The sequence below is a fragment of the Bos indicus genome, chromosome X (assembly GCF_029378745.1).
Source record: "Bos indicus isolate NIAB-ARS_2022 breed Sahiwal x Tharparkar chromosome X, NIAB-ARS_B.indTharparkar_mat_pri_1.0, whole genome shotgun sequence".
Lineage (NCBI taxonomy): Eukaryota > Metazoa > Chordata > Mammalia > Artiodactyla > Bovidae > Bos > Bos indicus.
The window spans coordinates 118,357,093-118,371,430 of record NC_091789.1 but is presented as its reverse complement, the minus strand read 5'-3'; the positions used below and the strand labels follow the sequence as shown (position 1 = coordinate 118,371,430).

The following is a 14,338-nucleotide window of genomic DNA, read 5'->3' as shown; positions in this document are numbered from 1 at the left end:
ATTGAAAATTGTGAACTTAATACTTATAATATGTATAGAGCCCCACCAGATTTACAATATATAATCACTATGTGAAAAACAAAACTCTATGGCTACATTAATCCACTACTTAGAGGAGATCCAACAGCTTACGTTTTAATGTGACATTCTTTTACTAGGAAGAGATCAATTTCTTCAGCTAGATTAAATCTAATAATTCTTTGAATTTTCTGCTGTTTTCCTTGCTCTTTTTTTTTAAATGAATTTATTTATTTTAATTGGAGGCTAATTATTTTACAATATTGTGGTAGTTTTTGCCATATATCGATATGAGCCAGCCATGGGTGTACTTATGTCCCACCATACTGAACACCTCTCCCACCTCCCTCCCCACCCCATCCTTCTGGGTTGTCCTCAGATATATGCAGATGACACCACCCTTATGGCAGAAAGTGAAGAACTAAAGAGCCTCTTGGTGAAAGTGAAAGCAGAGAGTGAAAAAGTTGGCTGAAAACTCAACATTCAGAAACTAAGATCATGGTATCTGGTCCCATCACTTCATGGCAAATAGATGGGGAAACAGTGGAAACAGTGACAGACTTTATTTTTGGGGCTCCAAAATCACTGCAGATGGTGACTGCAGCCATGAAATTGAAAGACGCCTGTTCCTTGGAAGAAAAGTTATGACCAAATTAGACAGCATATTTAAAATTAGAGACATTACTTTGCCAACAAAGGTCCGTCTAGTCAAAGCTATGGTTTTTCCAGTAGTCATGTATGGATGTGAGAATTGGACTATAAAGAAACCTGAGCACCCAAGAATTGATGCTTTTGAACTGTGGTGTTGGAGAAGACTCTTGAGAGTCCCTTGGACTGCAAGGAGATCCAACCAGTCCATTCTAAAGGAAATCAGTCTTGAATATTCATTGGAAGGACTGATGCTAAAGACGAAATTCCAATACTTTGGCCATCTGATGTGAAGAACTGACTCATTTGAAAAGACCCTGATGCTGGGAAAGATTGAGGGCAGGAGGAGAAGGGGATGACAGAGGATGAGATGGCTGGATGGCATCACCAACTCAATGGATATGAGTTTGTGTAAACTCCGGGAGTCGGCGATGGACAGGGAGGCTTGGCGTGCTATAGTCCATGGGGTCACAAAGAGTCGGACATGACTGAGCGACTGAACCGAACCGAACCAGCTCTGAGTGCCCTGCTTCATGCATCAAACTTGCACTGGTCATCTATTTTACATATGGTAATATATATGTTTCTTACTTTGTAATAGAATACAAGGAATCGATACTTTAAAAAGACATTTTAAGTTCCCAATATTGTTAAAACATTTTCTTACTTTAAATTATAATGATCTTTCAAAATGTTCTATAGGATGAAATGATGCCATTTGCAGCAACACGGGGGGGACCTAGAGATTATCATACTAAGCAAAGTCAGAAAAAGAGAGACAAACACCATAGAGACAGAAACATCATTTACATGTGGAATCTAAAATATGACTCGTGAACATATCTATGAAACAAAACAGACTCACAGACATAGAGAGCAGACTTGTGGTTGCCAACAGGAAGAGGGGTGGGGGAGGGAAGGATTGGGAGTTTGAGATTAGCAGAGGCAAACTATTGTATACAGAATTGATAAATAACAAGATCCCACTTGCTGGGATAGCACAGGAAATTATATTCAAAATCCTGTGATAAATCATAATGGATAAGAAAATGGAAAAAAAAATATATATATTTATAACTGAATCATATTGCTATACAACTGAAATTAACACAACATTGGAAATCAGCTATGGCTCAGATGGTAAAGAATCTGCCTGCCAATGCAGGGAACACAGGTTCGATCCCTGGGTGGGGAAGATCCCCTGGAGAAGGAAATGGAGGAATCCACTCCAGCATTCTTGCCTGGGAAATCCCATGGACAGAGGAGCCTGATGGGCTACAGTCCGTGGGGTTGCAAAAGAGTTGGACATGACTTAGCAACTCAAAACAATAGGACTCATACAAAGGAAAACATTCCATAGATGATCTTATTTTCCTGAAGAAAATTTGAAAATAGTTAATCACTGCAGGAAAATAATAAAAAGTATACAGTGTTTCTCTAAAATAACTTTCATAGGTTAAATATAACCTTTCATAAAAATGGACCAATTACTACACCGCCTTCACTTTCATTTCGAGAGAGACGTCCTCTCCCTGCCAGATGAGCTAAGCAATATTTGGGGGAGTATACATTACTAATCTTTCAGTATGGTTATTTTAAGAGTATGTGATCAATTATTTGGATTTATCCTTGAAAGATAGACATAATATAATTAGGAAGCTACCAAAAATGCCTGGTAAATATATTGGTCAATTAGAAAGATTGTGGGAATTTAATAAGAAAGGAGGGCTGCCTCCAATGTCATGAGAGAGGGGAGGAATCTCAAAGTCATTCTGAGGAGGCAAGGAGTCCTTTCATGTACACACTTATTTAGATATGATTGTTGACTTTTTCTAATACCACACATCTATTTTCTCCTAGTTAAATCAAATCAGATACAGGAATAGAAAATAAATTTGCAACTCTTACGACAAGGTGAAATACTGATTTTTTCTGTGTAACTTTCATACTTGGATGTGCCATCTAAGAAACACTGGGTTAATTCAAACAAACTTCATCATCATCATGTGTGAACACACTTTATTCACAAAAAATAAGAATTGCTGAGTAAAAGCCATTTTCTGCACAGAAACACTGCTGTAAGGAGATAAGTTCACAACAGGACTTTATCTGTCCACAAAATATAACCTCATCATGAAAAATCTAAAAACAAGACAAAGTGGCCAACCAGGCTACTGGTTCATAACTTTCCCTGCTCCCTATGGCTGCATGCACTTACTTTCTGTATCACATCAGCCACAAGCAGATGCACATGAACTTGAACACGTGCTCTTATTAACTGCTTTGAATTTCGAGAGAACCCGAAATGCTTTCTCTGTATTTGGGACCAAAGCCGTCACTCAAACATTAAGCAAGCTGTCTCATGGTATTCAGACTCTGTCCAGGGCTCCACTTACATTATTTTTCTGCAAGACCTGCAGTGCCTTGTTGACATTGTTCAGGGCATGAACTCTTGTGGATCCTTTTTCTTTTGGCTGAAAACAAAATGAAAATATGTTGACTGCTCAGGAGGAGAGAAAGACAATCTACCAGAAATGAAACAATTTCTACATTTCACTTTTCAGTTGGAATCATTTAAATGATCACAGGCTGCGAGGCATTAATATAATGAATTTAAGTGCTTTGGGTTAATTGCCCTTGTCATAGGAGTTTCTTAGCATGAATCAACCACTCCTCAAGAAAACTGATAACATTTTTTTTTCTTTCACAAAAGCAATTTTGGTAATCTCTCCTTCATTATACAGTTCAGTTGAATGACCACCATGAGAAACATCAGCATGCATAAAGACATTTGCTAGGGATATAAATGAGTTAATTCCCACAATTTTTAGGAAAGTTTAAAAGAGATTTGAGCCTAGCAAAATTCTATAATGCCAAATAGGCTTAAAGGAAACTATTTCTGTCAATATTACCTTAATTGTCTTAGTCACTGAAGCTCAAAACCTCAATCATCTTCAGTTCTTTAAACCTTACCCTCAATCCCCAAAGTCTTACCTTGCCCTATAAATTTTAAACTAACATTTGTATAGTGTATTACAATTATGTAATATGCAGTATATATAATATATGTGTAATATATTGTATTACAATATATGAATTAACTCATTTAGTTGTGGAGGTTTAGAAAGTCTGACACTGTGATGCCTGCAATATTTACTCCTAAAATGAGATCTACCCTCCTAAAACAATTTTAACTGCAAAATACAATAGCATTAACTATAGGCACAATATTGTACAGTGGATCTCTGGAATTTATTCATCTTGAATGATTGAAACTCTACATCTATTGAACAGCAACTCCCCATTTTCCATATTTCATGTTAAGTGTTCTTATATCCTAAGAGTTCTTATCAGAAGGAAAGGGAAAAATAGAATTTTCCTACTTCTTTAAGTTTGTCTATATGACATGATGGACATTCATTAAACTCATGATAATCATTTCATGCTGTAAGTATGTAAGTCAAATTATTATGCTATACACTTGAAACATGTACAATGCTATATGTCAATTATATGTTAATAAAACTGGAAGATGAAAAGAAAAAAAGACTAAAAACAGTTAAAGTTAAAAGGTCATTAGGTATAAAAACCTTATTAAAATACATTCAATAACAGATACCAAACAATAGTAGAGAAGATTATCAATAACAGATACCAAATAATAGTAGAGAATAATATCTATTACTGCAAATTTCACCTTCTTGTTCTGCATATGATAGAACATGCCAAAGTAAAAATATTGAAGGTTGTTTTATTCAGAAATAGGTCCTATATAGCTACATCAGTAATTAGTAAATTAACGAAGTTTACTAGATCTCATAAAACTATGATGAGTTTGTTTCTGGTCTGAAATTTTGCTGAGGTTAATGCGAAGCTCTTATAAATATTTTAAGTCACATACCAGTTTTTGCCCTGTCAGGCCTTCAAGAAGGTCTAGGAGGCGTCTCCCATCCTGTAGGTCACTGAAGAGGTTTTCTATGTGCTGCTTCCCGAACTGAAATAAGAAATATACCCAATTAAATAAAGCATGCTTCCAGGTATCCATTTCTACGATTATGCCTTTTAAAATTTAAAGCTATGTTGAAGAATATTTAATGAGTCTAATGCTTAATCTGCCAACGGTGATGGATGGAAAGAGAACTTCAAGTAGAAAACAAAAACCAATAAATCATTATTCAGCCAAACCTATTATATATTTTTCTCAATAACAAGAGTTGGAGATTTATAGTCTAATGGATCTAATTAACTCATCTTTTCAAATGCTGATTCTATGAAGGAAAGAAAAAAATGTTTAAATTATCAGGCAGTTGGGCAATGTTTGGGGAGAAGTAAATACACCAAGGCAGTGGCACCTCACTCCAGTCCTCTTGCCTGGAAAATCCCATGGACGGAGGAGCCTGGTGGGCTGCAGTCCATGGGGTCGTGAAGAGTTGGACACGACTGAGCGACTTCACTTTCACTTTTCACTTTCATGCACTGGAGAAGGAAATGGCAACCCACTCCAGTGTTCTTGCCTGGAGAATCCCAGGGATGGGGGAGCCTGGTGGGCTGCTGTCCATTGGGTCGCACAGAGTCAGACATGACTGAAGTGACTTAGCAGCAGCAGCAGCAGCAAACACACCAAGAAAGACTACAAATAATTTGCCTTGGGTGGGTACATAAAATGTAACCATTTAGCATGCTTGGAAACATAATATGTAATCATTGAGGGTTCACCATCCTTCACCCATAATTCTCTGCATATACATTTTGCATGCTGCCTTAGAATGATCTAGTCACATGTTGGATGGCTCAAATTTTAAAACAATATGATTTAAATTAAGTGAGATAAGTCGGTAAAAGCTTTTCATATATTTTCTTACTTTTATACTTGGGAATTATATTGCAGGAAAAAAATAGCCACTAATAACTTCTAACATTTTTGGAGTAACTATTCATAAGAACTAACTATTCATAAGAAACATCCCACTAAATAAATTGATTTATAATTTGTGTAACATTTCTATGAGGTTAGCATCGGTATACTCATGCTATTCATGACACAGAGGTTGAGCATATGGCCCTTTGTTACAAAACAAAAAGATGATAAAACCAAGTTTTTGGCCCAGATCTGTCTAATTCCTGGGGCTCTTGTTCATTCTATTTTATTGGGCTGCTTACTTGGCCTTTTCCTCCTTCCATCTGATTATCTTTCAAAGATTTTATTTCTTCTGTCATGACCCCAAATATTTCTTTCTGGTTTAAAGCCTCCAATACCTTCATATGAAATCATTCACAACTCTTTAATTACCCAAGATATCAAGAAAGCCCTAATTTATCAATGACAGATGTTTATTGAGCACCAATAAACTTGGACTAGGTGCTAGAACATACACTAGTAAATCAGTTGGATATGACCCCCGTCTTCATGGAACTTTGAGTTGAGCAAGGAAAACAAATATTTCTAAAAGGTAATGCTATGGGGGAGCAGTAAAAGAAACTCAAGAGCAATAACCATGGGAATTCCCATAGTCTGAGGATCAGGAAATACTTTCCTCACGATGTCACACGATGGGTCTAACATTAGCCTTTGGGTAATTGTCCTTTCCTTATCCACTCCCTCAATCACACACAAACTTCAGATTTCACACAGCTCAAGAAGAACCCTGGTTTCCAGTCAAAAGACATCTCTGAAGCTTCTAAGATTGAAGACAGAGGATTCAGGATCTCCCTACAGCCAGGCAGCCATGTCTAAGACAAGTCCTGTCAGTGTCCAGATGTGTCACTTAATGAGAACACTGACCACTTCAAAAAGTCTACCAGTCCCTCCATACTCAGCTTTGGGAATCGAGCCACGTATGTGCTTTGACAAAGATAAATACAAGTCATTCTTTTGAAATTCTATTCAAATAGTTCTGATTTAAAATTCCAGGGCAGGGACTTCCCTGATGGTCCAGTGGTCAAGAATCTGCCTTCGAATGCAGGGGAGATGGTGAACCCTTGGTTGGTGAATGTCTTGGTTGGGGAACTAAGATCTCATGCCATGGGACAACTAAGCCCATGTGAAGCAAATACTGAGGCCACAAGCCACAGAAACACAGCCTGGATGTTTCAATGGAGATCCTATGCACTGGAACTAGGACCTGACACAACCGAAATGTATATACAAATATATATTTTTAATGTAAATAAATATTTATATATAAATAAAATTCTAGTGGCAAAGAGACCACAAAACACTATGTTACTAGAACATTTAGAAAGTACTTTTACTATACATAATGTACAGGTAAATATTGAAACAACAATGCCATTTTCATGAAAAATGAAGAGAAGCCCTCTACTAATAAGCAAAGAAAATGAAAAAATGAACCTGTCAAGAAATCTCATATATAATCCAGAGTAACTTGGCAGTGGTGGTGGGGAATATTAAGATTTTATTTTCATATTGGTTAAAGGTCTACAATACCTTGAAAATGCTCATTTTTTTTTCCTAAGAGCAAATTTTCCTTTTGAGAAGTGTGTGACTTCTAAACTTATTGACAAAAACAATATTTCATAGTGAAATGTGTGAGGTTTTGAAGAAAATTAAATTTAGTTAGTTGACAGAAATACTTATTCTTAATAAAATGTATATATCTAGATAGACAGATAGACTGATAGATAATAAAGTATGTCAAACCAGGAAGGAAGCGGGTGGCAAAATGTTCATTCAAAAAGAATGGCAGGGACTTGGAAAGGCCTAAGTCTTGGGGCAAAGAATAAAACATTAACCCCAAAGTTGTCAGAATCACCTAGCATCCAAGATACAAGGAGTAGAAAGATTATGCTTTTGGACAAGGAGCTGAGATGAAGATCAACAAGGCAAACAGCATCTTGCTTTGATACAAGCTTATACATAAGGACCAGGTATTTTATAATTTTCCCTTTTAAACTGGAATCAAACAAAACAGAAAGGGAGGGAAGGACTGGAGGCTAATCAGAGGCCTCCAGGCACATCTCATTGGGGCACCTAGAAAGCAGTGAGGTGATACAGAAAAAGATAGTTCCTGATATATATAACATTCAAACTCATGCAATCAGTGATATATTAAAGTATGGCAATAGAAATCCAATGTATATTTGTTACAGCCACCATGATCTCTAATAGAGTGCTTCTCAGAATGTTCCACTAAAGCATCCTTCCAGCAGATAAGACTGAATGTATTTATCTAGGAGCCTAGCAGTGAAAAGTATATAGTGACGGCAGGTTCAAAATTTCTTATGAAAGCATATGTTTTATGTTAAGGATTCATGGAGATTTTATCTTCCTCACTTAATGCATGTTGAACTTAAAAGTAATTTCAAGCACTTTGATTGAAATTTCCCCTCCTATGGTCTAATTAAAGTGATGCTCAAAGAAATGTACAATATTTAGCCTGTAACTACATGGATGTTCAGGTGCTCAGTCTTATTCCTCCTGGACTATGCCTACCCTGAGGAAACCAAGTCTTTTCTCTTGAATGGTTTTCTCTTCTTTCCTAGATCCTATACCTCATTCCTCATTCCATACATAGGTATGATGTAGCAAAAGTTGCACACATTTCTGAGACAGAAATAGCTAATTTTTTTTGAACCGAGGTCTTCTATTTACCAGCTTCACTGTCTGAGGCAAGTGACTTAGTCTTTCTGAGGGACAATCTATTCAATAATAAAATGGGGATTGAAATAATACCACACCAGAGTCTTAAGCTTCTAAGGCTTAAGTGAAACAGTGTAGGTGTGCTATACAGACTTGGCAAACATTAGGCACACAGTAAATACAGGATGATGTTTTCGTTTTGTTTTGTTTTAGTCTATTATTCCTTGGCTTCTCCTTCTTTGGCCAAATATGAGAAATAAATTCAGTTATGGTTAACTACTGAATCTACCAGAAAATACAGAGCTCACATACAATGCGTTCCGTTTCCTCTTAGATGCCCCTCCATATTCAATTACTAATACTAGTAAATGTGGATGGCACGGGGGGAATACTCAGAGCCTTCAAGTTCTTTATCTTACTTTACCGTTTTATTTTTCCCTTTGGTTACTTTTAATTGTCTTTTGTTTTCTTCCCTTTTCATCTTCTGTGAGAGACATCTGCCATGTCTTTTTGTTGCAAGTGACACATCATGCAAACAGTAGTTTTCTTTAAAACCCCCCTGTGTTTAATGGCTTTCTTTTCAAGTGTCTGAAAATAATCTTATAAAACACATAAAACATTAAGTGCCTTCAGCCATATGACCCTGTGGCTCTCTATCTTCAATTGCTTTCATGATTAATATTTTCTTTAAAAAGGAAATTTTGGTATTACTCAGAAATTTCCTACCTTCACTTATTTTCGTCTTCCTTGCTAACCCAAATATCAAGATGAAAGGACCATAAAATGAGATAGCAGTCCTCCTAGATCATGGTCAGGATGACAGAACTTCTGTATTTATATATATATTTTATATATTTATACATAAACAATGTAAAGACAATGTTTAAAAAAAAACTCAGGTTTATTGGTAAGTGGCATAAACACAGTAAAAAAAAAATCAAAGTAAAAAAATGAGAAAGGGATAGAAATAAATTAAAAATCATCTCAATGGCTTCTGACTCTTCAGAGCTGTGTCAGTCTTCTAACCAGTAAATACAGATAATTCAACAGCATGCTCCAATAAAAGGTAAAGAGGCAAAGAATAATTGAACATAGCCTTCTGGTTACAGAAAGATCAGCCTCTGGACATCTATGTTGCTAAGAAAATCAAGATACTTCTCTGTGATTCTGAATCTTTAGCTATGAGAAACATCAAGAGCAAGAGAACACCAAAAAGGAGGGCAAAATTGATTCCAAACTTATTGGTAAAACCTGTTGATCAGTTCTTGATAAAAAATAATTCAATCCATTGTAAGCATAAGTTGTAAAAAGTATTTTATAAGATATTTTTATTGAAGTATAATATACATATAGGCTACCCAGGTGGCACAGTGGTAAAGAATCTGCCTGCCAAGCAGGAGACACGGATTCAACCCCTGGGTGGGGAAGATCCCCTGGAGTAGGAAATGGGAACCCACTCTAGTACCTTGCTGGGAAATACCACGGACAGAGGAGTCTGGCAGGCTACAGTCTATGGGGTCACAAAAACTTGGACATGACTGAGTGACTGAGCACAATGTGAGCACAATACAAACACAGGAAAGCACACATATCTTAAGTGTTAGCTCAGTGAATCTACACAAACTAAACACATTTATATTATCATAACCTCCATGGAGAAAAAGAATATGACCAGCACCCTCAGAGCTTTCTCACACCCACTTCTGTGTACTAGCCCTTCCAAGGGTGATAACTGTACTAACTTTTAATACCACAGATTAGTTTAGCCTTGAAAGGAGTCTCCTATAAACAGAAGAATAATGCTGGTTTAGTTGTCTCCTTTTGGAAAACCAATAATTGAAAGACAGAGAGAATTTGGAAAAAAAGAAGTTGTAATGATGAAGTATGTTTTACAAAGCATAGTGCTGTAATACAATGAGTAAAAATATTCTCTCTACATCCAGAATGCCATAGTTCAAATCTCAGCTCTACCATATTTCATGTGTGTGATATGAGCATGTAACAATGTCTTTGTGTCTTACCCTTTATCATCTGTAAAACAAGGATGTCCTACTACCTAATTTGTGATGATGCTGTAAAGATTTAAATGCATTAGGGGTAGAGTTTTGTTCTAAGATGTACTTAGATAGTTTCATGAATGGATAGCATCATGAATTTATGCCAAATTGTTTAACCCTAATAATCCATATTTTCTAAATTCTGCTTAGAACTTTCAGCTCTAAGTAACAGAAGTGGTCAATTTCAAAATATTAGTATGGGGATTAAATGAGTTAATAAGTATAACTGTGGTGCTGGAGAAGACTCTGAAGACTCCCTTGAACAGCAAGGAGATCAAACCAGTCAATCCTAAAGGAAATCAACCCTGAATATTCATTGAAAAGACTGATACTGAAGCTGAAGCTTCAATACTTTGGCCACTTGATGCAAAAAGACAACTCATTGGAAAAGACCCTGATGCTGGCAGACACTGAAGGCTGGAGGAAAAGGGGATGACAGAGGATGAGATGGTTGGATAGCACCACAGACTCAGTGGACATGAGTTTGAGCAAACTCCAGGAGCTAGTGAAGGAAAGCCTGGCATGCTGCAGCCCATGGGGTTGCAAAGAGTTGGATGCAACTGAACAAGTATAAGGTATCCAACACATTTCCTGACATAGGAAATGTTCCATAAAACCTAATCACATTTCATATTTCCCCTCTTTGGTTAAATGGAATCACCTGGAAATAAAGTAGGACTCTCCTTTGAGGGTATCAGGATCCTAGCAGGACTTGGATAACTTGAAGAGAGTTAATAAGGGACAATTTACAAAGATGAGGTCAGGGTAGAAAGAAATCACCAAAACAGGTACTAAAGAAGTGTAATTATCACTCCTGGACACAGGAATGAAGAGAAAGAGACTGGTTACTGGGTCCTGAACAGAGAGAGTAGAGAGGGTCACCCGACAGGAGTTCTGATATTTGGGTGATGAATGCAGCTATCCTGTGATAAATAAATGCCCTGATATCTCTTTCCTCCCTTCCTCTGATCTCCTGTAAATGCTCCCAAGAGCCAAATCCAATTGGAAGCCAGAGGACAAGAAGTCTGCAGATATCATCCACAGAAATCAGCCCCCCAGGGAAGAAAAAGGCAGAGAGAGGACCTAGAAGAATAAACCAAAGACACATTCAACATTCCCCAGACAGGAGGAAAAGATTCCCTTGATCCATAGGATCACTGTCAAGGATGCCCATGTCAGAAAATAAGTGAAGGCCCCAGTGGTCCTCCTCAAATCGTCTATATTATTTCTATCTCTGGCAATGTTGTTTTAAAGACTCAAATGTATGACTGGAACACTCTCCTCTAATAGGGATATCAAAGTACTGGATTGTTTAGTGGGCTTTAATGGATGAAACTTAACATATATTATTCATTATTCCTCAGCATCAGATCCTTTTAAACTTCTATGTACCGAAATAGCACTAAAATCTGAGCTACAAAGATAATGTTTTAAAAAATTAAGTTATTCCTTGGAGTTAATCAAGTGCTCAAGAGCTAAGTTAGATAATAGTTTTACACTCTCTCCAGGTATAAAATGTTATTTGTCAGTAACTCGTTATAAAACATAATCACTAGGACTCAATGTGTATGTTATACTATCAAGTACACAAGAAGAGATTCAACCAGATTGCACATTAGAACTTAAAACAGCAGCCACAACAATAGTTAATGGAAATCAAGTCATTATCTGTAAATGTTCTATTATAAAAATAAAGTGTGCTTAACCAAGAGTCAGCAATCATTTGTTGTCTGATCAGGTCTATCTTTAATTTGTTTTGTAATAAAATTGAATCCTTAACCGAGGCCTGTGTTTTCTCATCTGTAAATGAGATAGATCAGTACTAACTCAATCACCAGCTATGCTGGAAAAAAAAAATAGTAAAATTATGCTATGCTATGCTAAGTCACTTCAGTCGTGTCCGACTCTGTGTGACCCCACAGACGGCAGCCCACCAGGCTCCCCCATCCCTGAGATTCTCCAGGCAAGAACACTGGAGTGGGTTGCCATTATAGGTAATCTTTATTTGTAGATATAATGTTAATATACTTCACAAATAGTTAAAATAATAGAAACCTTATAAACTATGATTGTAGTTAATTATGTTATATCATCTTTAAATATCACCTATAAATTTAGAATTCTGAAAGTGAAATTCAGTTTTTCTACTGAATCACAAAGATATAAGATGTAAGCTTGAGATAGCCAGTGAGGGAAATGGAGATTGGTTCTATTCTATGCCAGTAGAGGCTTTTGTAGCAGAAAAAAAAAAAATAGTACAGTATAAAGTTTGCAAGAAGAAGCCCTTCATTTCAAAGCATCTAAATAATACTCTGATTCTTCAAAAAGGAAAAAAAAGTACTGTGACACAGTGGGTACACTCACTAGAGAAACGTGAACTATTGGCTCTTAGCTTCAGGCAAAAGGCAGAGGGAGAAAGAACCATTCGAACTTGTTCAGATCCAGTAGAATGAGACTTTATGGTCAAAGGACATCTGAAGATGCCTTTAATAAATAAATGTAAACTTTATTTTTGAAATTAATATTCTTATAATTTCTCAAATACACTGCAGTACAATTGGGTGTGGACAATTATGTGACAAGACACAGCCTCTTCCTAATCATTTCCTGCCCCTACCTACTAGAAAGGCAGCCTTAGACTATTTATTCTCTCTTCTTCTATGCTTATGAAGTGAGTCTGCCAATAATCAGTATCAAATCAAGGGCACAGGAAACACACAGAATGGAAAAATGTCACATAGGATGGAATATTTGAATAAGAGCTTCTGTCCTCATTATACCTCTATTTCCTTCTGATAGGTTGACCCATATGAAACTTTAAATTCTGTACTCAAATAGGATCAAAATTTGGCAATTTCATATGATTCAATCTCATATATTTTGTATTGACATATGTAATAAACATTCAGTGCTTAGTTTATGTCAGCCACAATTGTCTGCCCTGTACATGGATTATTTTAATTAATTATTTTAACAATCAGTTCAAAGTATCCCCATTTTACAGATGACAAAACTGAGATATAGAGAACAAAGTGAATAAGTGGTAGATACGAATCCAAACCTAAATCAGGTGGTATAGTTCCAGATTTATTAACCATTCTTTGACCATAATGTAATTAAGGGTCAGTGCTATATAAGTTTTACTTGTGTACTTTAATGATGTCTTTCAATAAAGTAAGGATAATTTAACTAATTTATTCTTTTTATTTCCCCCTAGGTTTCTGAACATCAGATATAGGTATAGGACCTACAAGAAAAAGATGCTTCTAATTTTAGGTTGAATTAGTAATTAAAAGGTAATAATGATGATAATTCTACATATGTACACTAGAAAAATTCCACAATGTCTTACATTTCTATTGTTATATCACTCTCTTAGCAGGGATGCCTTGATAAATCCAGCAAATATTGTTCTAGAGATGAAAACAAATTTTTAATATGCAGAATTCACTCAAAGGTACGTGGAGAATCACTTTTTAAATGTCATTAAATTAAAATACAAAAACAATTCCCCCACACTGAAAACTTCAGTTCAGTTCAGTCACTCAGTCGTGTCTGACTCTGCGACCCCATGGACTGCAGCACACCAAGCTTCCCTATCCATCACCAACTCCTGGAGCTTGCTCAAACTCATGTCCATAGAGTTGGTGATGCCATCCCACCATCTCGTCCTCTGTCGTCCCCATCTCCTCCCACCTTCAATCTTTCCCAGCATCAGGGTCTTTTCCAATGAGTCAGTTTTTCACATCAATCAGCTGGCCAAAGTATTACAGTTTCAGCTTCAGCATCAGTCCTTTCAATGAATATTCAGGACTGATTTCCTTTAGGATGGACTGGTTTGATCTCCTTGTAGCCCAAGGGACTCTCAAGAGTCTTCTCCAACACCACAGTTGAGCATCAATTCTTGAGCGCTCAGTTTTCTTTATAGTCCAACTTTCACATCCATACATGACTACTGAAAAACCATAGCTTTGATTAGGCAGACTTTTTTGGCAAAGTAATGTCTCTGCTTTTT

At 36.5% G+C, this 14,338-nt stretch overlaps 1 protein-coding gene across 9 annotated transcripts in view; it reads right to left on the bottom strand.

Moving 5' to 3' along the window:
* Window positions 1-14,338, bottom strand: part of DMD (dystrophin) — a 2,362,639-nt gene that overhangs the window by 1,846,479 nt on the left and 501,822 nt on the right. For all 9 annotated transcript variants that reach the window (XM_070783459.1, XM_070783466.1, XM_070783462.1 and 6 more), the window contains exons 3-4: window positions 4,568-4,660; window positions 3,063-3,140 (exon numbers count right to left, since the gene is read on the bottom strand). In XM_070783459.1, the coding sequence (XP_070639560.1) occupies window positions 3,063-3,140; window positions 4,568-4,660 (171 nt within the window). The remainder of the gene's footprint in view (window positions 1-3,062; window positions 3,141-4,567; window positions 4,661-14,338) is intronic.